At 40.3% G+C, this 27702-nt stretch overlaps 1 protein-coding gene across 1 annotated transcript; it reads right to left on the minus strand.

The window, feature by feature from the left end:
- Positions 1-782: 782 nt before the first annotated feature.
- On the minus strand, positions 783-18336 carry LOC308334646 (apolipoprotein B-100-like; the record flags this gene model as incomplete). Its single annotated transcript, XM_080791451.1, has 28 exons — positions 783-1778; positions 1888-2074; positions 2338-2449; positions 2545-8373; positions 8551-8918; positions 9020-9129; positions 9215-9378; positions 9743-9915; positions 10079-10286; positions 10599-10729; positions 12455-12637; positions 12722-12927; positions 13026-13193; positions 13319-13522; positions 13639-13818; positions 13910-14105; positions 14543-14754; positions 14864-15010; positions 15101-15215; positions 15446-15893; positions 15988-16073; positions 16171-16295; positions 16374-16526; positions 16695-16842; positions 16986-17128; positions 17252-17364; positions 17566-17598; positions 18282-18336. 28 exons carry the CDS (start codon positions 18334-18336, stop codon positions 783-785), a joined length of 11193 nt encoding a protein of 3730 aa, XP_080647577.1.
- Between the last annotated feature and the right edge of the window lie 9366 nt (positions 18337-27702).

Here is a 27702-nt window from a genome sequence, read left to right on the forward strand (position 1 = left end):
GAGTATATGTCTTTCATTTGCATTGCATCTCCCCCCCCCCCCCCACCAAACTTTTATTTCCGTTCGAGTAATAGTACAACTCTAATAGTATTACTTATAATAATGTAATTAAAGATAACTTCATTCAGATTTATTTATTTTTATTTCATTTTCCAGATTTTTTTTTAGATTTTCATTGGTGGGCCAGTCATAATGGTCCCGCGGGCCTGATTTGGCCCGCGGGCCTGAGGTTGAGTATCACTGATGTAGCTCATTGTGTATATTGCATATAGCTTTTTTCATTTTGGGCTCTTATAGCTGCTTTTAGCTATTTGTTAATTGTTTTCCAATAATAAATAAACATACTTTTGCATAAAGCTAGCATATTTTTCCAGTCTCATGTTAATAAGGGTATAGAAAACTGGAAAGATATTCCTCTAAAGCTGTCAAAAAATTATATTAGGCCTACTTTATATTAATCATGATTACAACTACATTTTTATCCTAATATAATAAATAAGGCATTTCAATGATACAGTTTTGTATAACTGGTCTTTATTGATACTCTTCTCTCTTTACAGTAAATACTGAGTCAAAAACAAAAGGGCATGAGAATCAATAAATTTCCATTTCAATGTGGGTAAACAATAAGTCATTTAAATTAAAATAATAAAACAACATCTATTTAACAAGGTCTTTGTGTTAAACAGACAGCTATAAATATATTCTAAAACACTAAACATCCATGTTTCTTCCTACGCTGTTTTGATGGTAGTGTATAGACTTCAGTCTGTGAAAGCCTCTCACTGCTGGAAGGGGAAGGGGAGGTTGATCTCAAGCTTTCCTGTGCTAACTTTCATGTACTCTTGGACCTCCTCAGAAGCTTGTTGCAGAAAATCAGAAACAGTGGTGTTGAACTGGTTCATCGCAGTGATGAACATGTCCATAATGTATTCGGCAGCATTCTGCAGCTGCTCCATATTTAGTGTAGGGATCTCATTCAAGACATTCTTAATGACAGTTAAAACATTGCTGCAGAGGACATTGAAATTGACAAGCACTGCGTCCAAGTAGGTAGAGTCAAGAGAGTCAAGTAATTCTTGTGTTTTCTCAACAATGACCTTCAGGGTCTCACCCAGCTTCTCTAGCATCATGTCAATGCTCTCCATCTTTTGCACAAGGTCCAGAGCTTCATCATAGATGTACTTCAAAGTTAGCTTCAAGTCATCATACATTTGACTTACAGTAATTCCATCACCGACTGGCATGCTGATTTTAACACTGCTTAATTGGTCAAGTATAAAGTTACCATAGACCTCTGCGCTCTGAGAGATAATCTCAAGGGCCGTCTCAAGCATAGCACCGATGCTGCTAGTCAGCTGCTTGAGGACCTCAGGGATAGTGGTCACCTCGTCAGAACCAGGCAGTTTGAACTGGGTCTCCCTCAGGAACTTGACGGCGGAATCCAGGAAGACCTGGACAGCCTTCTGGTACCGGACAACTGTGATTCTGAAGAGGAGGGAGAGCTGGCCAATTTGCTCATCAAAGTGCATGGGAGAATTATAGACCTCATCGACAAATTTCACGAGTGCACTCTTCAGATCCTCCACAAGGGATGTCATTAGGTACTTATCAGCAAACATGGTCAGTGTGGAGGTAATGGAAGGGAGTCTCTCCTTGAGTCCAAGGAGCATATCTCTGGGTGCTTCCATGTTGTAGGCAATCTGAAGGTTCATCTTATCTGTATCCTTAGCAGAGGCTCTGACGACTAGGATATCAACATCCTCCTCAGGAGCAGACTGTTGGACAGAGGAAAAATAAATGTATTTCGTTTTTAGATCAGAGAGATTTTCCTTTACTAGTCTTATGGAGGCACCATATTAATTCAGAAACACTAACAATACTCACAACATAACGGCTATAGAGCCTAGCATTCATCTGAGATGGGGCCCTGGCCTGGAACTGGAGACCTAGGAAGCCAGTTGATGGGGTGGAGACAGATGCACTGATTCCATCTCTACGAGCAGCGTAGCGGAAGTTCACATCAGTGAAAGTAGGGCTGATGATGTCCACATTGAGGGTATGACGAGAGATGCTGGAAAGTAATGAAATTGTATATGAGAAATCACTGTAAACACATTCTTAACCTGTTCAATATGAAACATTCTGATGGACATTGTATAACACTTTGCAGGGAAACAAGAATGTATAATTTTATAAAATGTATTCAATATTTCCCTGTCATCCACCTGCCCTTTCCTCCTTAAATATAAAAATTAGGAATACCGGTAGTTACATTAAAGAGGAATAGTTACAAAAATTGCATGTGAAACATGTTGTACAATATACGTATGTTACCTTAAAGCCTGGGAAATAATGTGGTGGACGTCCAAGGTCAGGTCAGCATGAGTCAAGACAGCCTTGCTGATTATGCTCTGAGCGTCATTTCCGAAGTCTGCCTCGGTAGAAGCTATTGAGAGAATATTAATGTAATTATTTATGCATTCTGTAAAACGATGCTCAATAATGTTCATACAGTATATTTCTGGGAGATGCTAAACTCACCATCCAAGTCATACTCCAGGAAGACAATGGCAGAGGTAGCAGATGACTTAAAAATGACCTTGAAGACAGGGAATTCTCCTTCCACTTCAACTACCATGCCAGTGGTGTACACTGGAGTCACAACCTTGGCATTGACAGAGATCTTCTGCTTTGGCACTGTCAACTCAACAATAGCCTTCTCAAAGAGGTTGAGGTCGCCGAGGTCACTTGGCTGAGACATATTGATCTCAATATCAGCAGTCAAGGAAGACATTGGGGCTAGATCTATAGTTGCCTGGACAACATGACTTCCCTTGGTATTGAAGTTTATCACATTTGCTTCGTTGTTAAAGGCAAACTTCAGCACTGCATACACACGACTGAGGGAGGCCTCAACAGCCAGGTTCTCATTCACATCCATGCTAAGGACTTTGGTTTCCCCATTGGTGAGTTTGGCATCAGCAGTTAGTTTGGATGTGGTACGTAGGCCATCAACATTGAAGTACAGAGTGGCCTCATTGTCCAAAATTCCCAAAAGAGCATACTGCTCAAGTACTGTGCCTTCAATGTTTGCTTTGGTGGTCGTTTCCATAGAAGCATATTCAAATGTTCCCTCCAACTTCAGGCTATGTTCTGCCTCTGCTTCTCCAACAGCCTTAATGATGGGGACATTGAAATTACCCTTCAGCTTCAAGGTGGAGACAGCATTTGCCTTGGTCTTGGTGTCTGCAACCAGGTTCTGGTTGGCTTCCAGGTTGAGGATGGGCAGGGAAATCTTTGCAATTGTAGCTACAGAGATGCCAGCTTCAAAAGTCTCAGTACTCAGACTGATGGTACTGTCATGGGTACCCTCAATATGGGGGTTCTCAAGGGACAGGGAGTTGGCCAGCTTGATTCCTCTTCTGGTGGTCAGGCTGGTGGTGCCATCAAGCTTAGTTTTCAGGCTCTCAAACACAGAGGCGGTTGTTGCTCCCAGACGGAACACAATATCATCCTCATTGTACAGTCCAGCATTAAGATTCAGGTTGATAATGGCAGACTTAAAGGACAGCTCTGTGATCAGGTTACCCACAGAGGGAATCTGGACCAGACCCATCACATCAACAAGGGGGGCACCTTTGTTCTTCTGGTAAACAATCTTGGCATCTACATCGACATTCTGCTCTGTGGTGGTCAGGATTTGCTCCAACCTGAAGGTCTCATATAAATTCAGATCACTGATGCCTGGGGTGCGGAAGTCAACAAAAGGCAAGTCAAACTCAGGGATACTGATGGCGCCAATCAGGAAGTCAAGATTAGCCTCACCATCTACAGCAACAAAGATACCAGCTTCATTCTTATTGTTGTCAATGGTGAAGTTGTAGGAGACCTTGTACTGATTGAGACGTGCCAGAGCCACTGTGTTGATCTGTTGGGTGTCAGGCTTGATGATGACAGAGTAATCATTCTGGAGATCAATCTTAGCAGTCAGAGCTTCATAGACATGCATCCTGGCGTTTCCTTTGTTCTGGAAGTCAAATACAACCTCAGTGGGTCGAATAACAACATTGACCAAATTGGACAGGTCTCCATTGACTGTACCAACCAGCTCTGTGTCATGGTTTACCTTCAACTCGAGCTTCATATCATAAAGGTTAGCTTCTCCTGATGCTACAATAAGACTGTTCTTAATTGCAGGGCCCTCTGAGTCGCAGCGGACATTGAACTTGACGTAGCTAAATAAGGCAGATTCAGCAGTAATTTGCTGTTTCATGTTCAGAATTCCAGAGTCTGTGTCACCTGTGAACGTCAGCTTGGCCTCGCTGGGATTGAGGTTGAAAAGCAAGTTGCTCTTGTGATTGGTCTCATCATCATTGAATTTGGCTTTACCTATATTGTCAGCTGTTACGGTGAGGGTAAGGCCATCCTGGCGAACAACAGCTTTCTGGGATAGAGTGGCATCACTAGTGAAACTGACGACAGGGAGGTTTACTCTGTGATTGTAAGTTGTTTCCAGAGAGGAAGTCATTCCACCCCCAATAGCAATAAATGCTGTGTTCGCAATATCAGCAGTGTAGGGTTCAGTGATGACTTTCATTGTAGTCTTGGCTTGGGCCTGGGCTGCTTGACCGTAAAAGGTTAAAGATGCCTGATGTTCAACTCCAAGAGCAGGATTATTAAACTTCAAGGTCTCTGCAAAGACAACACGGTTCATCTTGGGGATAGCAACGCGAGCTGTAGCATCCAGATTGTAAGTAAGCATCTCAAAAGTAGTAGATGTGGTCCTTGAAGTCAGGAATCCAGTGAATTGAGGTGTCATTTCATTTTCAGTAGAATTTTGGAACTCAACAGTTGTCTTGATGGTGTAGATGGGAGAAATTAATTTGATCTCACCATACAGCTTGCCAAAACTGGGGATCATAATTTCAGTAGGGATAGTTGGCAGCTTAAAATCAGGTATCTGGAGTGTCTCAACAAGCTTCTCAACAGGGACATGGGGTATGGTAGGGAGTGAAATATCTGAAAGGGCAAACTCAGGGAAGGTTATCTCAGGCATAGGAGGAAGGTAGTTCAAAGTAAGGTCTCCAAAGAAAGCCTCCATGTCAAGCATCTTGATCTCAAAGTTGACAATGAAATCAATTAATTCAATGATTCTCTGCTTAATGTCATCAAAGGAGATGGTAAAGGCTGGCACAGTGTGGAAGCCCAAAATGGTAAACTCTGGGATATCAAGTTGTGTTGGGATTTCAAGCTCCTGTAGGCTGGTGTAATATTTACTTGCCAGTTCCAGATATGGGGCAATCGCAGCTTTGACATCAAATTCAGTAACTCTCAGATATTCAGCAAATCCCTTCAGGCCATTAAGTATGGTATGGTCAACAATTTCCTTCACAGTGTTGATCATCTCTGCAACTTTGATTTCTCTTAGTTGGTCGAAGAAGCTCTTAAAAGATGAGAAAATAAAATTGACAAAATCTCTTGTGGCCTCAAGTTTCTGAGGAATTTCAAGTGTTATGAGCAGCTCATTCACAGAGGCAGTGTACTCTGCAATCATTTGATTGACCTGATCCACAAAGGCATTATAATCCAATGACTTCAGGCTCTGGACAATAGTGTCAATATAAACACTCAGATCCTCAATCATCTGCTTAATCTCAGTTGTTTTCAAGTAGCTGACAGTTCCTTCCATGACTTGCATAACCTTGGCAGGGATGTCAATTTCCTTCAGTCTGTTCACTACAGCTTGGATGGTGTCATCAATTCTGAACTGTTTGATTAGTTCCACAAAGCTCCCCAGAATTACCTCAATTTTTCTATCAACCTCAAACTTGGCCAACAATTCTCTCAGTTTAGCACTGAATGCATTAAAGTTTTCAACGATGTTGAGATCCTGGATCATTTCCTGAACAAACTCAATTGATTTGCTGATTAAGTCTGTGGGAATCTGAGCCATGAGTTCCTTGATGTAATCATCCATGACGTCCATTGATGGAATGTAGCTCTTCAAGTTTGCAACAAATGCGGCCAAGTCAAAGTTCTCAATTACCTCTCTCAAGTTAGTCAAAATCATCTCAACTTTAGCTGGCAAGTTGGCATCAATATCATGTAGAAAAGCAAGACTGCTGTCCTTTAGGCTTTCTAGGTCAATCTGCTTGATCAGCTCTCTTATTGTGTCAATCACAGCAACAATCATGTTCTTGATATTATAATCCTCATTGATGGCATTGAGTATTTCAGAGATCTTCTGAGTGACAGTTTCAACTAGTGTGCCATCAGAAATCATACCCCTCATCATATCAACATAGCCTTGGATGTAAATAGTGATATCTTCCAGCAGTTTCTCAACAGCAACCTTCACTTTCAACAGATAGGCTTCCAGTTCTTCAGCAGTGATAGAATATTCTTGGGTAAAGTCGGTTAGGAATTGCTTCAGCTGACTGGCTTTGTCTTCAATGTTGAGTTGAACAATAAAGTCATTGACTTGCTGTGGAAGTGCCTCAAGCGTGGCCCTAACTTGCTCATCATTAATGTAGTTCTGCAGGATCTCCGCAATGTTCACAATAACCACCTTAATACTTTCCAGGAGGGCGGGCACATTTCCAAATAGAGGGAGTTGAATCATACGACTGTTTGTGTTCTTATCATACTTTAGGAAGCCAGCAATTGTGAATTCCTGATTATGCTCAACATTATAGTTAATGTTGAACAAACTTGTGAAGATGGTGCTGGAAACCTCCATTCCCATTTTCTCAGCTGTGTTGTAAGCACTCATGTCCTGATTGAAGGTATGGTCATTCATTTTGGACTTCATCCTAAGACTAATCTTTTGTTCCACAGGAGACAGAACAGTGTCCATTTTGTTGTCAACAGTGGTCTCAATGGACAGTCCGTTGTTCAGCTGCTGGGTCACAGAGGCTCTGTATTCATGTGATGTGGCGAGAGCCAGGGGCTGTGCTCTAAGAAGGAATTTGCCATAGAGCTGGCCGCTCTGCTTTCCATACAGGGTCAGGTCACCATCAGCATTGAACATGGCATCAAGGTTGAGGTCGAAAGGAATGATGCTAGAACGGATGGCGTGATCATAGCGCACAGGCTGAGAATTGAAGCGGGCATCATTGGTGATCCTGGCAGCAAGACCAAGAACTTCAAGCTCGGTGTTCTGGCTCATGTGGGTTCCAAATACTTTTCCAGTGGTGCTGCACTTAGCATTGGCAGTCATGTCAGCATAATTCACCTCATATGTGTGCTTGATCTCCTCTTCACCATAGGTGGCTTTCAGGCTTCCAGTCAGGTCAATCTTGTAAAGCTCTGCCTTCAACTGAGCTTCATTGATGATGTCGGCTGCCAGCAGTTTCAGGTTGTTATTCACATTTGCAGAAGCGGTGTAGGGTTTCAGGTCAATGGTGATGTCATGGGTATAAGTGGCATACTCACTGACGATGGCCTCGGCCTTAGTGTTGAAGTCAAGGCTAGAGAGAGTGATGGTCAGAGTGTTGGCATTATCAACCTTGATGTCAAGCAGTCCAGCCTTGTTGTTAATGGACAGCATAGCCTTGGATGCATCAAGTTCAGCACTGAAGGTGTTCTGCAGGTTCAGGGGGCTCTGGAGGGTGGTTGATCCACTTGTGGCCAAACCATCCTTGTTCATTGTCAGAGTAGCTTTGTGAACAGCCTCGTTCTCAAGGAATTTCACAGTGGCATCACTGTTTAGAGCCAGGCCATTGACATCAAGATTGGCACTAAGTAAGGAGTAGACACGGTTTTCAGAGTGCTCAGCATTGGTTTCTATCTTGATGATGACTTCCCCGGCACCAGCAGAGGCCTCAGCCAGGTTATGGACCTTCATGCCTAGGATAAGTATGCTACTGGTATCACATTTCAGGGCCAGTATGTTTTCCTTGAAGGAAAGCTCTGCAGCTTGGACCAGGATGTCCTCAAAAGCATTACTGTTTGACACAACACTGAGCTCACCATTGGCAAAAGTGACTGCAATTGTGTTTTGAGCCTGAAGAATGGTGGAGTCAATCTTTAGAGAAGAATCAATCTTTGCTTCTGGTTTGAATGGGAAAATGACAAAAGACTGGGTACAGATGGTGTTACCATAGATGGGCCCTGCTTTGACTGTTCCTTCAAGATTGCTATCAACAGAGATTTCTTCAAATTTGAAGTCAACCATGCCAGTGTGCTGAAGTGCAATATTGAGTCCAAGGGGACTTGTTGCGTCAATCTTGCTGCTAGATTTTACACTTCCGTGTGTGTCTGTGATGGTTACATCTTCGATTATGTTTACACTGGCTTCAAGGAACTTATGGACCAAAGAGCTTTTCAATTCTGCCTTAGCAGAATCAGAGCTGGCCAGCAATCCAGAGCCTGTGTGAAAATAGAATAATACAACTTAATTGATAGTAAACTAAAGTAATGCACACATAATCTCTATATTCCAGATTCCAGATGTGAGAAATTAACATACTAGACAAATCAAACAATACAACTTATTTGGCAAATTCGTTTGTTTGTTCTCTCTCTTTCTATGCTCTATCAATATACCTTCAATCTTGAAGGAAAGGATATCCAATGGGGATGTTCCAATCATATCAAACTTGGCTGAGTAGCTAGGTGTCTCCACAACATCTTTTCCAGCTGCTCCTGAGATCTCCAAGTCATAGAGGTTACACTTCACCTCAGCTGAAACCTCAGCTTTACCGAAAAGAGGCACAGATAGTGTCACGCTCTCAGGAACAAAAAGCTCAGGGATTGGAATCTCCATGGAGGGAATCTCTAGTCCATACAGAAGCATGTGTGGGGTGGTCAAGGCAGGTGGGAAATTTAACTCCTCTGTTGACTTTCCTCCCATTGGGATAGGGACAACAATGGTGAAGTGCTCATCGTTGAAGTAGTAGACCACCTTTGCTTCACTGAAAAAAAGAAAATGGAAATTGCCATTATTATTTCCTTTTAATAAAAATAGAAAAGAAATTTCCTCTAATTATATATTTTCTGTAGTTGTGAAACTTACGCATTCAGGAAGAGTTTCTCTGGCAGTGAAATCTCAGGCATATCAGGGACTCTGAAGTTATGAATGTAAGGAATATCAGCAGCATACTTCTCCATGTAGTCATTTGCTGCCTGGGGAACAATACATTGTTTATATGTTTTGCATAATTCAAAGGGGAATCTGTTTGTTTAGACGATGGAGAAAAAAATGACATACCTCCACGGATTTGGTGAGTATGTGACGGACTTTCATGCCATGCTCTCCCACTTCCATGTCAAGAAGATCATTCCCATATTTTTCAATCATATCGTGTTGAGGAAGATATTCCATGATCTTAGAGTCTGTGTCAGACTTAACCTCTGCCTCTATCTTGCTGCCATCTATTAAAAAAATATGAAAGATATTTCATTTCAGGTGCAGTGGAGTGAGCAATTTTAAAGAGAAAATATTGACTTGATTTCATAAACATCTGATTTGATAGCATTTCATAGCATCCTTATTCAGTCATAATAGTCATAATAGGCAAACATTCTGCAAAAATAGCCGATCTGCAAGGCAAGCTCACAACACGTTGCATTGCAATCTACAAGCTCATGAGTCTGTTGTGAGTGACACGTTGTGAGCTTGTAAATCAGCTATTTCTGCTTTTTGACATACAATGAAGAATATTGGATTTAAGTGTTAAATGACAAGAAACAAATGTTTTAACTGTGAAAAGAGTAAATACGGTAATTAGTTTGTTACCATATTTCAGTGCGATTTTATGCTCAGAGGTGATCACTGGGAGTTTGATGTTACTCTCAAGCTCAACTTCCAAGTCCTCGCCACGCTTTAGGTTGGCTGTGACGGAGGATTCAAGGTCAAAGAAGGGGACAAGAAGCTGGAGCTGCAGCATAGCCTCGTTCATTGCAGCCACCCTGTGAGGAGGAAAGCTATTAGTGTATCTAAAGTGGAAGAGACATTTCTTTATGCACTTTTCTTATAGTATTCTTACTTTTTCTTGAATGAGGTAAGTTTTATGGTAGTACTTATTTTTTATTTCTTGTGGATGTGATATGTTTGATTGATTTGATTTCTTACTTGGCACGGCCAACCAGGGAGAGCTGAAGGACGTGCTTGTTGATCAGGTCAAGGGAGATGGAGTGAGTTCCCTTGCCCTTGCCATCGACGACACCCAGCCTGAATCCAGCATCCACGTCAAAGTCAGGGATCTGGAGGTCAGTAGTGAGGACGTGCTGTTTCCTGTTGTACTTCACAGTCGCAAAGGCCTCAGTCCTCATGTCCTCCCCTGTTGAAATAACAAATACAACTTAAAGTCTCCACGAGATCCATTCTGTTTTTTGACAGCTAATTTAACCACTGTCTAACTGGACTATTTGTCTTTATAGGCAAAAAAATAGCCAAGCTACAAGCTCACAAGGCATAGCATCGTGGGCTTGTAGATCGACTATTTACGCTGCACGACACTATAAAATAGAGCTTAATTAGTTCAAATTTGATAATTGATTAAATTAAAATAAGCAATTGAAAATACATCACTTTTATCGAGTGATACTGTACTGTCATGTTCCTTAAAATATATATCATAATCTGGGTTTACCTTCAGCACTCAGGATCATCTTCACAGAGTCAACCTTCTGACGGCCCTCTTCACCCTCCATGAGAAGTTCATAGGCAATAGCGGCAGTGTACTCTGTGACTTCACCAGTGGGACGGAGCTCCACAATAAACCTAGTAAAGCAATTCATTTTCATCAATGTTTTTAATTGCATTTTTATACCAATACAAATACTAGAAGGTGTGTGGTTTATCACAGTTAATATATTTAATATATTTTCTTCCCGATTTACACTACAAAATCCAAAGTTAACTCTCACGATGTACAAATGAAACCAAATTGACCAGTCCCATTAGTCCACTTCTTGAGTTACAGGCACTTCAGGTTCAAGGTCTTTATTAATGTCCCAGAAGGGCAATTAGGTTACAACAAGAGTAGTGGTTTAAAACATACAAACAATTCCCCAACTCCCCCTTCTATAGCTATGTGGCTTAAGGATATTATGGGATTTTTAAAATTGGAAAAAATAAAGTTTACAATTAGAGGTTCAACAGAAGGTTATTTTCTAGCTGGCAACCATTCATTACCTACTTTGAGAATCTGAGGGTACTTCCGACAGACTAATTGAACCAATACTATGTGTGTTTTTTTTGCTTCCTCATAACGATAGAACTCTGTATAGAGGGTGCTGTATGACAACGTTCCGATTCAACACAATATTTTCCAACATAACTTGTAACTCTTTTGAACTCAAATAACCCAACTTATAATTGTATTTGTTTTGTTTTATTTTATTTTTTGTTATTTATATTGTTTTTGTTATCTGTGCTTAAATTATTATTTTTGTTTCCTATTGTTCGTATTATATGTCAAATATACATGGTTGTTTTTGTATGTCTGTACTCAATTGTTATTGTTATTTCTTTAATATTGTTTAATGATGACGATAACTGTGGGGGGAGGGATGGGGTGAGGGAGAAAAAAAATATGGTATATTCAAACTGTACTACATTGTTGAAAACTACTACCAAAAAACATACAAACAATACAAGCAATACAGGACAACAACAGACATGAGACACCATAGCATAAACAGAGGTCTGGGCGCATCTAGTGCAGGTATAGAATCAAAGATAAAAAATAAGAAATAAGAAATAAGAAATAAGAAAAAAAACTAGGATATAAAGTGCCGGCATAAAGTGCTTGTTCCAGCATATCATCACCACATTACTGGCAGCGTTGACTGCACGAATCGAGGCAGGGACAAAGGAGTGCTTATATCTGTTGTTTTTGACAACGGGGCACCCAGACGACGGCCCGATGGCAATTAACAGCCTGTACTCTGAGTCAAGTGGGTGGGCATGCTAATTCTGCTTTAAGTAGCATGTGACATGTCAAACTTAGGGGATTTTCATGATTCTGAATCCATTCCAAGCATTAGTTTTGCACAAAATACACTCCTTGGTCTAAAAACGGCCATAGACATCATGACAAATGTGATGAGATCAGCACATTTTGGGCACATTTGGGCAAGTGGATATGGCTGCTTTTAGTGTATTTTGTGCAATTTGTTTTGCCAGCCATAGGATGTTAATGGTAGGGTCACAAGAAACCCCTATAAAAAAAGATTGCCCAATACTAACAGCCGGTCAGCAAGGATTCATGAATGTATAATTTATATAGACAATATTTTAGGCCAATAAAAAAGACTACCGGTATATACCAAATTTCCAGCTTTAAACAAAAGAAGCATGTCGGCTGCCGGACTATTATGGGTACATTTGGTTCTTAACTATCAATATTTTTGCTGGTGACCCCCCTGGAATCCCCTCAAGGAGCCCTGGCCTGGGGGTTCCCGGACCCCACTTTGAAAGTGGTTTAGAAGGTTTTGCACTTACTTGCTGTCTCCAGTGAAGGGGAAGTAGGGGAGTGTCTCCTCATTGTAAGCATCAGTGTACATTAGGGTAGTGCAATAGGTCATTCCAGTGAAGAACGGAGTGCACTCATTGTTATCAACCCTGTCCAGACCTCTAGAGGGGATGGTGTGTGTCTCTGTGCCAATCACTGCCACCAGGTTATTGCTGCAAGTGAGATGGATGAAAATTAAGATGAATGCCATTACATATATTCAATCCATTAGATATGAGAGGTGCTCCTGAGCTTACGTAATGCTGATGAGCTTGGTGGGGTTCTTAGGTGCAGGGATGGTGAGTTTGATTTGGTCGCTTGCCATGGAGATCTTGGCATGCAGTCCACTCTCATGGAAGAGGTTGGTGTGCATCTCCAGTCCAGAGTTGACGTATTCGGGAATGAAAGAGCCAATCTGAGTCGTAAACTCAATGCCAGCAGAGGGCATGAAGGCAATCTCGCTCTATGGGGAAACAGTGGATGAGATAAGAGAGAGATACCATTACGGAATGGCACATTTCAACATTTAGCATCTTTGTGAAAATGTTAAGACGTTTTTACCATGTCACGAGCAATGTTGATTCCACCCTTGATACCAGGAGCGAAGGTACCAGACAGGGCAATCCTCAGAGGCACACCAGTAGCAGTGGGCAGGAAGAACTCATTGTCCATAAAGATGTAGTGGGCGAAGATTTTGTTGTCAGCTTTAGTCATCAATCCCTTCATCACCTGTGGTAGATGAAAGATACACATATGTATGCACAAGTGATACAAATTCAAAGAAAAACATTTGTTCATTTTCATTAATGTTGTCTGCTAGTGAAATGTGTGAGTAGATTCGTCTGTGTACTTACGTCCACAGGGAACATTTTGAGCATGCTGTCAATCATCATGGCAGCAGAGTAGGCCATCTCCTCCATGTCATTGGTTCTGAGGTATCCAAGCTCGTTACCTAGAAGTCTCAGGTAAACCATTGCCTCAGGAGACTCTTGGGCCGTTAGATCTCCCACCAGCTTATTGAAGTTACGTCCAATTTCCTTCAGCAGGCTCTGTGAAATCTGTTGATAACCACACTTGTCTTAATAGAATATTCTACATAATGCTCAAATTAATCCACACCAACAAGCATTTTCAAATAATGAACAAAAGCATAACAATTTTTATCATTGAATACCTCTCGCTTCCTCCTATCATTCCTCAGAGTTGGCAGCATGGTCTTCAAGAGGTTACTGATCCCGGTTGGCATGTTGTCGGAGATGAAGTACATTGTCCTCAGAGTGGTGTCAGGGAAGAATCCGTTCTCTCCAAAGAGGGCTTCAACAGTAGGCTCAAGTCCTTTCCCCTCCATGCCGATCTTAATAGTAATGGAGCAAATTGAAATGATTGTCATCTATACGAAAAACACTATACAAATCGGTTTCCTGAATAAAGAGAATGGCTTTTACCTCCATCATGTCGACGTCAAAGCCAAAAGCCTTCAGGGTCATGTCAAGCATGACCTCCTTGGGCAGGTAGCTGGTACCCTCAAAGATCATGTTGCCCTCCACGGATCCCATCTTGTAGTTGCGGGAGAACTTGGTTGGGTCCATGACAGTGCCTATCTCATTACCATGCAGGGCATCGAGGATCTTCTCTCTGAGCCTGTTTGAAACGCAGATATATCATATTGTAATCAACACAGAGTGGGACACTGGCCGTGGCCATTTTGAACATGCACGCGCATCCACTTCCAGTCTAAGCCCACCATTCACAGCTCTGTATCTCAGAAAGGACATTGAGGGGGCCGTTTCTGGTGAATACAAGGGTTTTCAACGGGCTGTAGCAGGCGGGCTGACACTCCGACACAACAACATCCGGGCATGTCACTACACACAGCAATTTGTCATTGTAACATTCGGTTACGGATATTTGACTCTTCAAAGTAAGTGTTACGCGCGATAAAACCTTGGCAATACGCTATCGAGGGATTAATTAATGCTGGCGCAAATTGAGTTTTAAGAGTTATGCATATTCACCATATTACTTATATATTATAATCTAAACGTGTAATTTATGTCACTTTTACATTCTTCACTTACTCTTGGGTTTCTGGCTCAGTTGAAGACAAGATGTTGGTAATATATGAGATGACAAAGCTCTTGACTTGCAGGTCAGGTTCATTAGGCAGGGCAGCAGCCAGCTGAGCAAGTTCACTTGGCTGGGGGTCTTTCATCAGCACCAGGTAGGCAGCAATGCGCTTCTGCAGGGGGCTAGCACTGTCCAGAAGCACCTGCATGAGAATCTCTCTGCCCTGTGACAGAGAAATACATCCATCATTAAGGAAAAGACGAACAAAGCAATCCCTCTCTGGATAATTTCTCTTAACATCTAAGAAGTAACAATAAAATCAGTTTACTTGCCTCCTCAGGGACAGGGGTCAGCCTGAAAGCCTGGATGGCAGCTTGCTGAACAATGGCGGAAGCAGCAGGCTGGTTCACACACTGGATCACAGCACTCATCAGGGCAGGACTGGCAGCGCCCATGACTGCACCCATGTTTCCAATAACCTAATGTCACAGCAGAGAAGACGATTCTTTTTCTTCTTTCCAACCTTGAAAATCCTTAGATTTCCCAAGATTTCGGAATAACATACTCACCCTCAAAGTCATGAAAGTGGTGTCCTTGTCTCCACTGCAGTCACCCAGCTGGGTAGCCATGAACTCTGCAACATTGTAGATCTCAGGGATGAGCGAACCTTCGGTCTTGTAGTACCTTTTAGGGCAAAGGAAATGTATTGGTATAGTGAATTTCACAAGTGATTTATGGAAGACATAGAAATTAATTTAAGGATAAATAACATTGAATAAAATACCAAAGAATAAAGGTTGTGGTTTTACTATTCGTGCCTTTTTGTAGAAATGTATTATTCAAGATATGGTAGATGTGGTTCACACCCACACCCACAGACTCTGCAAGGAGAAATACAGTACTAGTTTGCTCACCTTTTGACAACATTGCTGAGGGCATACATGATGGGCTTGCTGGGCTTGTACTGAGCCATCTGCAGCATGTCATTGATCAGGATGGGAGAGGGGTTGGACACTAGTCCCAAAGCAAAGACAGTGGCATCAACTTCAAGAGAGGAACTGTCAAAGTTCCTCAGGATCTGCATGATGGCACTGCTACACTCGGGGGTACCGCACTGGGCCAGAACCTGGTAGGTCAGGGCAGGGGACACCTGAAGAGCCTCATCAACTGAATTTCTCAGGGTCTCTGTCTTCATTCCACGGACCATGTTCACCAGCTTGTGGAAGAGGTGGGCCCTCCTCTCACCTTCGTTCTCAGGCAGATTAACCAGTTCTCTCAGGAGAGCCAGACCAGCATCCTTATCCTGGATAACATTCTTGTCAGCAGGAGTATCCATGTTCAGACCCTTGACATTGGCTTCATCTATAATAAGCAGAGTAAACAGTTAAAATGGTATTGTCAATGACAACATAAAAACATGCTTGGAAGAAAATGACAAATGCAAAGAACTCCTTACTAAATTCAAAGACTCTGTCGTTGTGAGCCGAAACGTCCAGCAAAGTCAGAGACTGCTTGCCAACATTGGTAACACCATATTCTCCCCTATGGCCAGACAACATTTTGGTTAAGATAATAGATGGATACATTGACTTCATAGAATCAAAGATATTACAAGATAAGAGTACAAGTTTTGACTTACTTGTGAGAGAAAGGAATCAGGATGTGGTTCTCAGTGCAGGCACCAGAGGTCATGTGCATGTTCTCATTGTCAAACTTGTAGTTGCAGGTCTGGGAGCTCCTGACCAGCTGGGCAAGAGGGTAATTCTGCAAGTAGATAATTATTAGTTATTTGTTGTTGTTTGTTACTCATGATTATTTGGCATTATCATTTGGATGTCTTACCATGCCAGAGATCAGAGCCAGGGGGCTGGTGTAGTCTCTCATAGGGACAAACTTATCACATTTGGACAGATCCCTGGTGAGGCTGATATCAGTAGCAATGTCCTCTCTTACGTCAACAGAGACGGAGGTCCTGCATTTGCCATGGATGGTGGGCTGAAATGGAAGAGAAATCACTATTCATATTTATTCATGTTTATCTTTTTCCTCAAATTTCAGAATTAACATTTTCATCAGTCACATACTTTACTGGTAAATACAAGAATACACATGTGGATGTCTGCAGTGTAGGTACTGTATAAATTAAAGAGCAGTTTAATGTACCATGTTCTTGTTATTTTCCTCCTCCAGCAGAGGCACGGCCAGGGCAGAGATGATACCTCTCTTGATGTTCAAGATTGTCGACGTCTCACCCTCCTCAGGGTACAGTTTGACATCGTACTCACCCTCAACCACAACCTTCAGAGGATATCTAAGGAAAGCAGCATAGAGGGGGCATTTTCAGGGTGTGTTTTTTCCTCTTAGTTTTATGAATATGAATTCATGAGCTTTGCAATGTAAATCACATAATATTGAGATGGATTGATTTTAAATGATTCTGACAGTGCAACGTACTTCTCCATTTCAGAAGCAAAGGCCTCAGAGCCAACTGCAGGTCTAAAGACAGGGGTGTCTTCAAAGATGCTGTCCACCTCGCTCAGGGTACATTCCCTGGTGCGGATGACAAAGCTGCAAGACTGAGGCACTTCAATCTCGACCTGTAAGACAGAAGGCACAATTATCACAATTATTTGAATGACAATTAATCATCAACTAAAATGATGTTCGTGACCGTAAATGTTGATCAGCTAAAGACGGTGTTTAAATATCTTGGCTTATACCTTGCAAGAGGCCTTGGGTCCATTTTTCATAGTTGAGGCACCATTGATGGAATTCAAGGACTCAGCTTCATATAGGTATTCATACTTGTGTAGGGCCTTGTACCTTTTTGCCACTAGAATAGAAAAACAAACACCAGTAAGTCTAGTATAGTGATCAAATTTGTCCTAACCGTAAGACCACAAAGCCAGAAGCTAATCTTCTTAAAGTCTACTATAATAAAATTGCAATGTATTTAACTTTTTGACATGAAATAGGACATTGTTCAGTGACAAACAGCATGTGATGCATAAGTAAATATTGACTTGAAACTTACACAAACATGTTGGCTCTTCTTCATCTTGCGCAACTGTTAAAACAAATACGTATTCAGTATTATCCAGGAAAATAAATGAATGTCAAATTTAATAACCTTTTATTCCAATATTAAGATCAAACTGAAACTGAAGAAATTTCCTCAGTTTTTTATTAACATTTTGATTCTTGATTTGAGTGATTCATTTGATTGATTTTTGATGTCATTTAACAAAGAAATGTCAATCTGCAACTTTCAAAACTATTGTTCAAGACTACAAAGTAGTAGTTTACAGTTCTAAGTGATATCTTTTGGTTAAAACAAAAACGTTTGTTTAGTGCTAAAGTTAAAGCTTGTATTCTGATTTCTATTCTCGATCCAGCTCTTTAATAGACCAATTCCAATTTGACCTGCTCATGTATTCTGTGTATACTGTATGAGTTATCTTTCATGATTAGATTAAATTGTTATCCGAGCCTGAAAATGCATTTCTCTGGTTACTAAAGAGTTAGAGAGACAAGGAGACCCCGGATACTGAACAAACTACCGTAGCAGGGTTAGGGTTATTCTGATTACTATCAGAATAAAGAGCTATTTAACACTTTGTTTTTTACAAAAGAAAAGTCAATTAATACAACTTTAAATATAATATTCCTCAATCGATAACTTCACTATAGGTTAAAGGAAACACAAATAACCAAAATAAACTCAGCAGCAAAATGTGTAAGTGTACTCACAAGCAAAAGCAAAAGTGCTTAGGAGCAAGAACAGGCAGAGCTTTGAGACCCCCATGATGGGTTCTTTGAAGCTCTCTCCTTTGTGGTTGGCGAGTACTCCGACGACGACGAGACTAAGGCCTTTGGTCTTTGTACGGGACTTTTATACTCCCAGTTGGGCTCCTGCAGGGGGACTGGACAGCACAGACAGTACTTTAAAGTCTCAAAGTCCACTCTACCCTCCCAAGTGGAGGGCCAAAGGCAAAGGGTTTAGAAAGGCTATGCATGGACCACACACAGTTACCAAACTGGCCAATGCTGTTCTACCGTAGGTAGGTACAGGTAGCATTAAGGGCAATATGTGCACTTTATTTAAAAAAATGTTTCAAACATCAAAAATACATAATTCTAATATTATTTTCAAACACATATTTTACTAACGACTGTTTAAGTTCCCCATTAGCCAACTTTAAATTTACGTTAATTAAATTAAATTAAATTAAATTATATAAAGACCCCTTTGTTGAGATTTTGATATGATAATTAGAGTAAGTGATGTGATAGAAAATGGCAATAGTTTGACTATATAGTTATACCCTATAATGTCGGCAGTCATTATATATATATATTTCTTTTTAAGGTTTTTTTTGTGGCTTTTGCCTTTATTTTATATTTTTTATGGAGGGACAGACAGTATAGGCTGACAGGAAATGGAGAGAGAGATGGGGGGGGGTGACATACAGTAAAGGCCATCGGGATTGGGAGTCAAACCCGCGGCACACTGCCAGACTGGATTACCAGCCAAGGTGCCTGGACCGCTAAACCACGGCCCAGGCCTGCAGTCTATTTTACATATATTCAAATACATGATCACCAATTACAATTGATGCCAGATGAACAGCTATTAATTTACAGAGAGTTGTAATATTTTAATATTCTCATTCCGGGGTGTTGTAACCAATGGTTTAAACCAGGTCATTCATACTGTAAGTACAGTAAGTATTATGGTTCCTAATGAGTGCGGAGTGATCAAGGGCTGCTCCAAAGACAAAGTCCTTGCTGCTAGAGTCACTGACACCAACAATGTGTGTGTGTGTGTGTGTGTGTGTGTGTGTGTGTGTGTGTGTGTGTACAGTATGTACGTATGTACTGTATGTTTTTTTTTTTTTGGGGGGGGGGGGGGGGTGGCAGTGGCTCAGGGGTAGAGTGGCCGGTAGAGCGGCCGGATGGGTAATGCGAGGTTCCCAGGTGGACCCCTGGCTCCCCCAGAGTCCTTGAGCAAGACTCTGAAACCCTAATTGCTCTCGATGTGGTTGGTGTCTTGCATGCTTTCTTCAGCCATCGGTGTATGAATGTGTGTGTCAATTTAATATTGTGGACAATAAAAAGTTTCATTAATGCTGTAATTTTGGTGAAAATGTTGATTTTGCTGTTGCACTGATGAATCACTTTTGAAAGAATACACAAAAAGTGCAAAGCGTAGACAAAGGTCACAACTGTGATCTATCAAATCAGATTCACATGGTTATATTCTCACTAGATATTGGAATCTGTAATTAAGATTGTGCCAGTGATTCAAGAGCAATACATAAATACAGTTGGTAACCTCTCAGTGACTTTATTTATGTATTTGCTTGCTACATGTAATCTCCTATAAGATTTTGATTAAAGACTTTTTCATCAAGAGTAACATTACAGTATGTCTATTTACTTAATTTTATGAGATTGACCTTTCTTTCTTTACACTCAGAGCTAACACCCCTGTTATATAGTTCATGTTGTGTAATAATGACCCAACAAACCTTCTCCTGTAAAGATATACATTACCACGTCCACCATCAGTGCCATGAACTCAAAATGATATCACCACTGTCTAGATTAGCACTCAATGTTGTGCTTACTGCATAGCACTTGCAAACAAGCACCATGCACAGTGTCAGTCCAAAGGGGTCTTGAACCTTGTCTGTCAGTGGTTACATCACGGCAGTAGTTAAATTTTGATTTAAATTAACATTTTTGAAATTAATAGCTGAAACTTTGGCATGTATTGTATACCGTTGATTCGCCATTTCAATGAGAAAGAAAGAACAAACTACACATTTCATTTTTGTGTAGCAAAAGGGTTGTGTGATGAAACAAAATGTAGTATTTCATCATGCAGTAGTTAGAATACTCTAGACTGGGGCACCAATCTACTTGGGAACTATGGTAATTAAGAATGCATGCCTCACCTTATGCAATACCTCTTGTACCAATTGTCAGAGAGTACCGGTTGTACCCGTCTCCATCTGTCTGTGTCCCTTTTGTGCCCATATATGGAGATCTCTATATGGGCATATTGGACGGATCTGCGATTCTTGACAACCACCTACAGTACCGAAACGGCTTGACAGTAGGCACTGGCTCCCTCAAGTCCTCGCTGATGTGTACACTAAGTTTGAAGATATATTTGCCCTTATACAGTATGGGCATATCTGTCGCATATATGATCCCCACATGCCTAATAATTCAGTTTAAAAGTCGATATGGGCATATACTGAATTTGGAGATTTACAATTTAGGCATTTAGCAGATGCTCTTAATCCAGAGTCACTTACAGTAAGCAAGAACAAAAACATGGTAATACATCGATATACATAAAAATAGTCATCATTAATCATACCGTAAGCTAAGAACAGTGGAATATCTATATAATGAAACTATGCATCTACGTTACATAAGTTGAGCCCTTGCATATGCCTGTAAGGTCGTCGACGCTAGGGCAAGTCCTACGGGCTAAGATGGACTATGGCGGAGGATTGGGAGTGAGAGCCCTGATGTCTTCAGTATATGCAGTATATGCCTATATCTTCCTCTAAACTGACTGAGTATAATATAGTGAATCAGTTGAGCACTGGTTCCCAAACACTAGGTTGCTTCACTTCACACAGGTGTGATTTTTGTTTCTTACATTTCGTTTTTGAGGGGCGCTAGCCCCTCCTATATACAGGTTTAATGTTTGTGTTTAGTTCAATGATTGTTTTAAAAATGCCAAGGGAAACTTTGTCATCTTGTCCCGAACACAAACATTAAATGCCATTAACAATAAAGAGAATTTAATGTTTGTTTTGACACCTTTCTTTTTTACATCATCATTACATCACCTAATCATAGCAACATACTTTGAAGAAAGTAACATTGCTATTTTCACCAGTTTGGGTCCCGGGCAAACAAATTTCTCTTTTGGGTCTCGAGCTAAAACGTTTGGGAACCACTGGAAATGTAATATACTTTTCAAAAATAGCGTATACATGTTCACAAACTGTCGTGATGCTGCAATCATGAGCGTGTAGACCAGTTTTCACAGCAAGCATACAGTATGACAAATGGGAAAAGTGCATGGTTAACATTGAGGATTTTACTGTGTACACTGTACATGTGGCTGGCTGTTCACTTGATAATCCTAAGACCCACAGCACTTAATGTCCAAGGTTCAAATTAGATCAATGTATGATCTGTACACTCTTGGAGAATGGTCATTGATCTCATAGACAACCTATAGAGCAAATTATAAATTGTGTGTGGGGGTGGAAGGAGTGACTTTGAAAGAAAGGGTTACAAAAGGATAAAGGTTTAGCAATGATACCTGTACTGATAAATGTACTGCACTTGATTCCCGTTTAGTGCAATGCATTATTCTTTCATAAATGTACCACTGTTGCTTTTACAGCGATTTGCACTTTGATCTACTACAAGCAACATAATTGTGGGAAGCCATCATTACTTTCTTCCACAAACATAATAGAATTATTCCATTGCCTAATTTATTGTCTACTTTGGCAAGGAAAAGCAACAATTGAAAGATTTTAGACCACCATGCAGGGGCACTTTGCTATTGTGTGGAAATCATTCAACATTTTGGCGTAGCTTATTAACATTTTGATCGTCAAAATTCAACAGTGTGACCAAAACATCTTCCACTTTATTCTGACAAAGGTTTGTGATCATGTGGAATGTGATAACATAACTTACTGTCCTTTTTATCCACAGGTATTATTGCTAGAAGAACACATGACATAATGAGGCCCATAAGAGTGTGTGAAGGACATGCTACACACAGGAGCAAACAGATATGTCTAGTCTCCCCCAGTGGAGCTTTTAGGCACTCTTATTGCTCCAACAAGGCGAAAGGGTAAAGGCCAACCATTGTATCGGTTGCGCTATAGATAGACCTTTATTGATCCCACCAGGGAAATTCAGTTGTCGTATACTAGCAGAAGAAAGAGAAGATCAATTATGTAAGCATGGAGCAGTTTCGTATAATAATTTGAGATGTCTCATGATATCCTCAATCTTTTGAGAAGCCCATCACCTTTGCAGTGTGCACAACATTAGGCCTATGGTGTTTCTATTTTGGGTGAAAAAGTTGGTGAAAATATTAACGTTTTCTTTTTCTTTTAAACACATTTTTACAAGTTCACAGTCAAAATGCTTCACATAGACCGGCTATTTTCATATGACACCATCGTACGACTAAGTATAAAATTGGGCTTATGTGGGTTAACTTATTTGCACAATAACCTGAGAACAATCATTATTCTCATATTATTGTGCAAATAAGGAATACAAAAAAAATATATATATGACAGTCCAGACATGACTTTCTATGGTCATGTATAGTCAATATAGTCATGCTGAGACTTACTCAAACTCTGCAGGCATCGACTATGTTATCAGCTGACCTTTGAATGCTCCTACTTTAACATTCAATCAATAATACCATCTCTATATTAATCAAGCTGACAGGTATCACACTAGTATAATTGTTGATACTGGAGGCTATGTGATGTTTTAATATTTAAAAACGTTTAATTTAGCAGGAACAGCTCTAAATCTTACACATTCCTTATAAAGTAATACAAATTTGATTACTAAATATTATCCTGGCGATAGTCACATATGATAGTTCTGTATAAACTCTGATGATATGTATTTGGCTTTTAGCCGAGGACCTACATCTGCAAATATTTAGTGCCAGGGACACCCAGAATAATTCCAAAAAAATAGCAGATGCATTGCATGCATACATGTTGTGAGCTTATAATTGTCCATTTTCATGGGTGGCAAACCTCACACCGGAAGTTTCTTGAACACATGGCAGTGAATGGAGCCGGCTGGACCAGCTTGTGAACATTATTTCTGAACAATTGCGACCTTTGTCATTTAATCGGTTCAGGAATATAAAAGAAGACATCACAATTCACAGGTTGTTTTCTAATCACTTGCTTTTCGACATGCACATGTACATGGCAGGTATCGTTTCTGTCTTGGAGGTATCGCAGGAATTGGCTGCCAGACAGAAAACGGTGGACAGTCTCGCGATACTTGGTATGTTCAGAAACGTACTTTGTGCTCTTATACCTCTAGAAAATGTCACAGTATACACATCGAAAAGCAACACATGGCTGACAATAATGTGTTATGTCTTCTGTTATTTTACAGAAGCGAATAGTGTTTGTTCATGAGCTGGTCACTGGGCTCTCATCGACTCCAATGCATTCTAGTGCGACAAATCTGCCGCCTGGAATTGCTCCATAGCAAAAACGACGTCGGTGTCTTTACCTTCTTTTTCATATACCTTGGTGGTGACATTGATGCGAGACAGTTCAGTGGGTTTGGGGTCAAAAGGCCTAAAGTTTGAAATTCATGCAAACTGCCAACTGATAAAGTCATGCATCTTGTGCAAGATTCAAACATACACAGTAACATACAGTACAAAGAGTTCATTTAACTCTTAGCAGGTAAAAATGACCATGTGAGTCCATATTACATTCACACAGTTAAACACAGAGTCAAAGAGGATTTTGCTGTCCAAAATAGGCAAACAGTGTGGAAGATTACATGCTATACTCAATGTTGACAAAATACTCTGAGACAACATATTCTGCATATTATTTAATTGAGCTAACTTTTAAAAAGAAAACAACATTTCATCCTCATTCTACTGTATTAATCTTACGCAATGACTTAATCACTGCATATCCTCAGGTGTTATCTGCAACGCACAGCAAGTATGAAATCAAACTGTCAGACAGCACCCGAGTTATGACAGACAGACAATGTTATAAAAAATAAATGCGATAGACTGAATTTTCAGTTTATTTAAGTTCAGTTTTGTTTCATGCATAATTAAAGGACCATTCAGTGATTTGGAAAACCCCCCGGTCTGCCCCGGTAACAAGATGTACACAGTCATGCACGCACTACCGTGGGGGGACACGCAAAAGTCCAACAGCACGCACACCAAGGCCCGCCCCCGCTCGATCATGTTTGCCGGAAGGCCCCTTTCTATCCTGATTGGATGATGGCTGGGCCACCTAGCCAAAAATGAAACCTAAGGTTTTTTTTATCCCAGGGGTTAACTCTATAGTAGGGAGGATTATCACAACAAAACAAAAAAATAAGTGATATTTGAACTAAGTGAAATCACTGAATATACCTTTAAAACAGCAGCCTTCATATCATTTTGAAATAGTCTTGTTTTAAATTGTATTACAGGTATGAAAATGACGATATGCCACCAAGAAACTATCACATCTGTAAAAGCAAAATAGGCCTATACAGTATTCTTAGGAAACAATAATAAAAACTAATTTAGGTGATTATGCAGCCACTATCATCTATCTACTGACTGACCTTGTTTTGTGAGAGATAAGCCACTTTCACACTGATCGACTTTGCTATTGACCTAAGAGAAAACAGTATATGACAGCTAAACATTTGTTTTTATTTTATGTGGTATTTAATGTGTGGCCATCTTGTAATCAGGACAATCCCTAGCCCCGCCTTGCTTCATGTCAAAGTATCCATGAACAAAGACATATAATATAGTTAGTTTACCATTTCATTGGTTTAGTTTATGGACTTTTAAGCATGAAGGACTTACTGTATATTTTTCCAGAAACAATGGATTGAGAGCTTTCTAATTATAACTTCCTAATTATAACTTCCAAAACTGACACAGTACATAACATAAACAACAAAACGACTGGGGCCTGCTTTCAAAAAGCAAAGTGCTCTTTCCCAATAACCTTTACTGTACATAATAATGTAGAAACACTCTTTAAAACCATAGAATATCTTCGCCCATGCACTGATTACTGACCTAGTAACCAATCTGATAGGGAAAGGGTTTTCAAGTATGTCAGTGTTTGTCAGTGTGTCGTAAACCAGTGTGTGTCCATTCTCAGTATATGATTAGTCCACTGCCATTATCAAGGGAATGAGATTGCAAATTGGATCAAACATGATCATACTTCACTAATAAAAGGCACATCAAGGTTTCTCACGCATCACGTTTATGTACGAATTCATCCCCAGGTGTAAAAGCTTGAGTGTGTAGTATACTCATGACATTGATAACATTGATTAAAGGTATAGGGTAAGTGATATTATTTGGTTAAAACTAAAGTTTTTTGTTAAAAGGTTAAAGCACTATATTCTGATCATTGCTATAGACTAGAGCATTTGTTCAGTAACAGGAGTCTCCCTGTCTCCCCGGCTCTTTAATAAACATACATAGAATTTTAAATGAACATACATTTTCACATAAAAAATTCCAGCCAATCAGGAGAGAGTAGCCATTTATCAGCTTCAATTTTACAGTATTCCATGCAGTTCCGATTTTGTCTGCTCATTTATTCGTGTCACCACTTCCACTGATTGTTTCAAATTGGTATCCTGACCAGAAAAGGCATTTTCTGCTTAATAAAGAGACATGGAGACCCCCGTTACTGAACAAACACTCTATAGCATTGAGTACTATCAGAATACAGAGCTATTTAACACTTATTTTAACAAAACAAAATATCACTTACCCTACCTTTAACAGGATGCAGGATGATGCCTGTGTACAGAATGTACTGTACTGTATATGTACAGAGATACTCTCGTAAAAAGATGTAGAAACACGTACAGCAGCTACTTTGTCATTCACGGACATTGGCATACATATCATGCGGCCAATGCGCATGATATGTAATTGTATGCCAATGTCCGCGCACACGCACATGTGCACACATCTTAATGATCAGCAGGTCTATCTACAATTCTACATGGTTCTCCATTCTGCATGAATCTTCTTCTCTGATGAGATCCTCCTCTATGGTGTGAACTCATCTCTGTTTGATGAAAACAAATGCTACGTGATTTCTTAACTTAATAATAATACCCAAGATTATACTGGCCATGACAAAATACTACAGTACCTATAACAATAACCCATGCCATGGGGTCTCTTTCTCTCTCTGGACATTGATCAGCTCATTTGTGTTGGATCCAACCTTTGTTCTTTCACTGATTATCTCATTAGTGACTTTTATACAAGGGTATACGTTTTGAAAGTCGTTTGCACAACACACCAATCACATACCGGTATTCACCGCCCTCATTCCCTGTTTAAACGAATGTTAAAAGCACTAATTAGCACAGCAGACCTTTCAACAGTGAATATCTGGATAATGTACAATCTATCAACACTGAATACAAGGACTGTAGCCTACAGTATATAAAGTATCCACAATTAATGTAGGACTGAATATCAAGCAGTCAAGTAAGAGTCAGTCATCCCAACAACAGAACATATAGGGGATTATGGGTCATGCCTGATTATGGACCCTGATGACTATTTTTAGCCTACTCACTCACATTTCATGAGATATGCTGTTGAATATATTATAATTATATAAACCTTTTCACTGCTTTTGGGGGAGCATGAGTGTTGATTCCATTCCATTGCTCCCATTAGGAAATGCTGCATGTGTGCAAATTGCACATGTTGAAAATAAAGAGACATGCACCACTATCTAAAGTTAAACCTTGATTTCAATGCCATGTGTTCCTAAATATTGACAGGGTTATAGGACACTATGTGAGAACATTGCCCCACATGTCTGTTTAAGGCATAGACAGAGAGAGATCAATATTAGATGTGTGCATCCTGCTGCTATGAGTGCATGTCACATACCACTGTCTATGTACTGTAGTATTGGAAACCAACAGTTCCTAAGTTTCTGAAGGCTTGATGTACAAGACAAGTACATTCCCCGGCAGGACATGACGCTACTATGTCACTGGGATTTATCCCTAATCCAACAGTTGATACTGCATGCTAAGAAGGGGAGCATTGGGTCCCATTTTTATAGACTTATACTGTATGACCGGTATATGGAGGTTTTCTAGGCGGTTATGACCACAAGCCCACTGAGCTTGTGGTCATACCCACCTACAAAACCTCCAAATCCGTATATATTATACTACTACTGCTTTGACCGGGCTTTAACTAGTAGTGTATGTACGGTAGCCTACGGAATTGCCAATCCGTGCTATTTCACCGTGTTTGGGTGAGATCGGGTTTGACATTTACGATTCTATGCTATTGGGTTATAACTCGGACAGGGCTGAT

The sequence above is a fragment of the Protomyctophum bolini genome (genome assembly GCF_963924005.1).
Source record: "Protomyctophum bolini genome assembly, chromosome: 19".
Taxonomy (NCBI): domain Eukaryota; kingdom Metazoa; phylum Chordata; class Actinopteri; order Myctophiformes; family Myctophidae; genus Protomyctophum; species Protomyctophum bolini.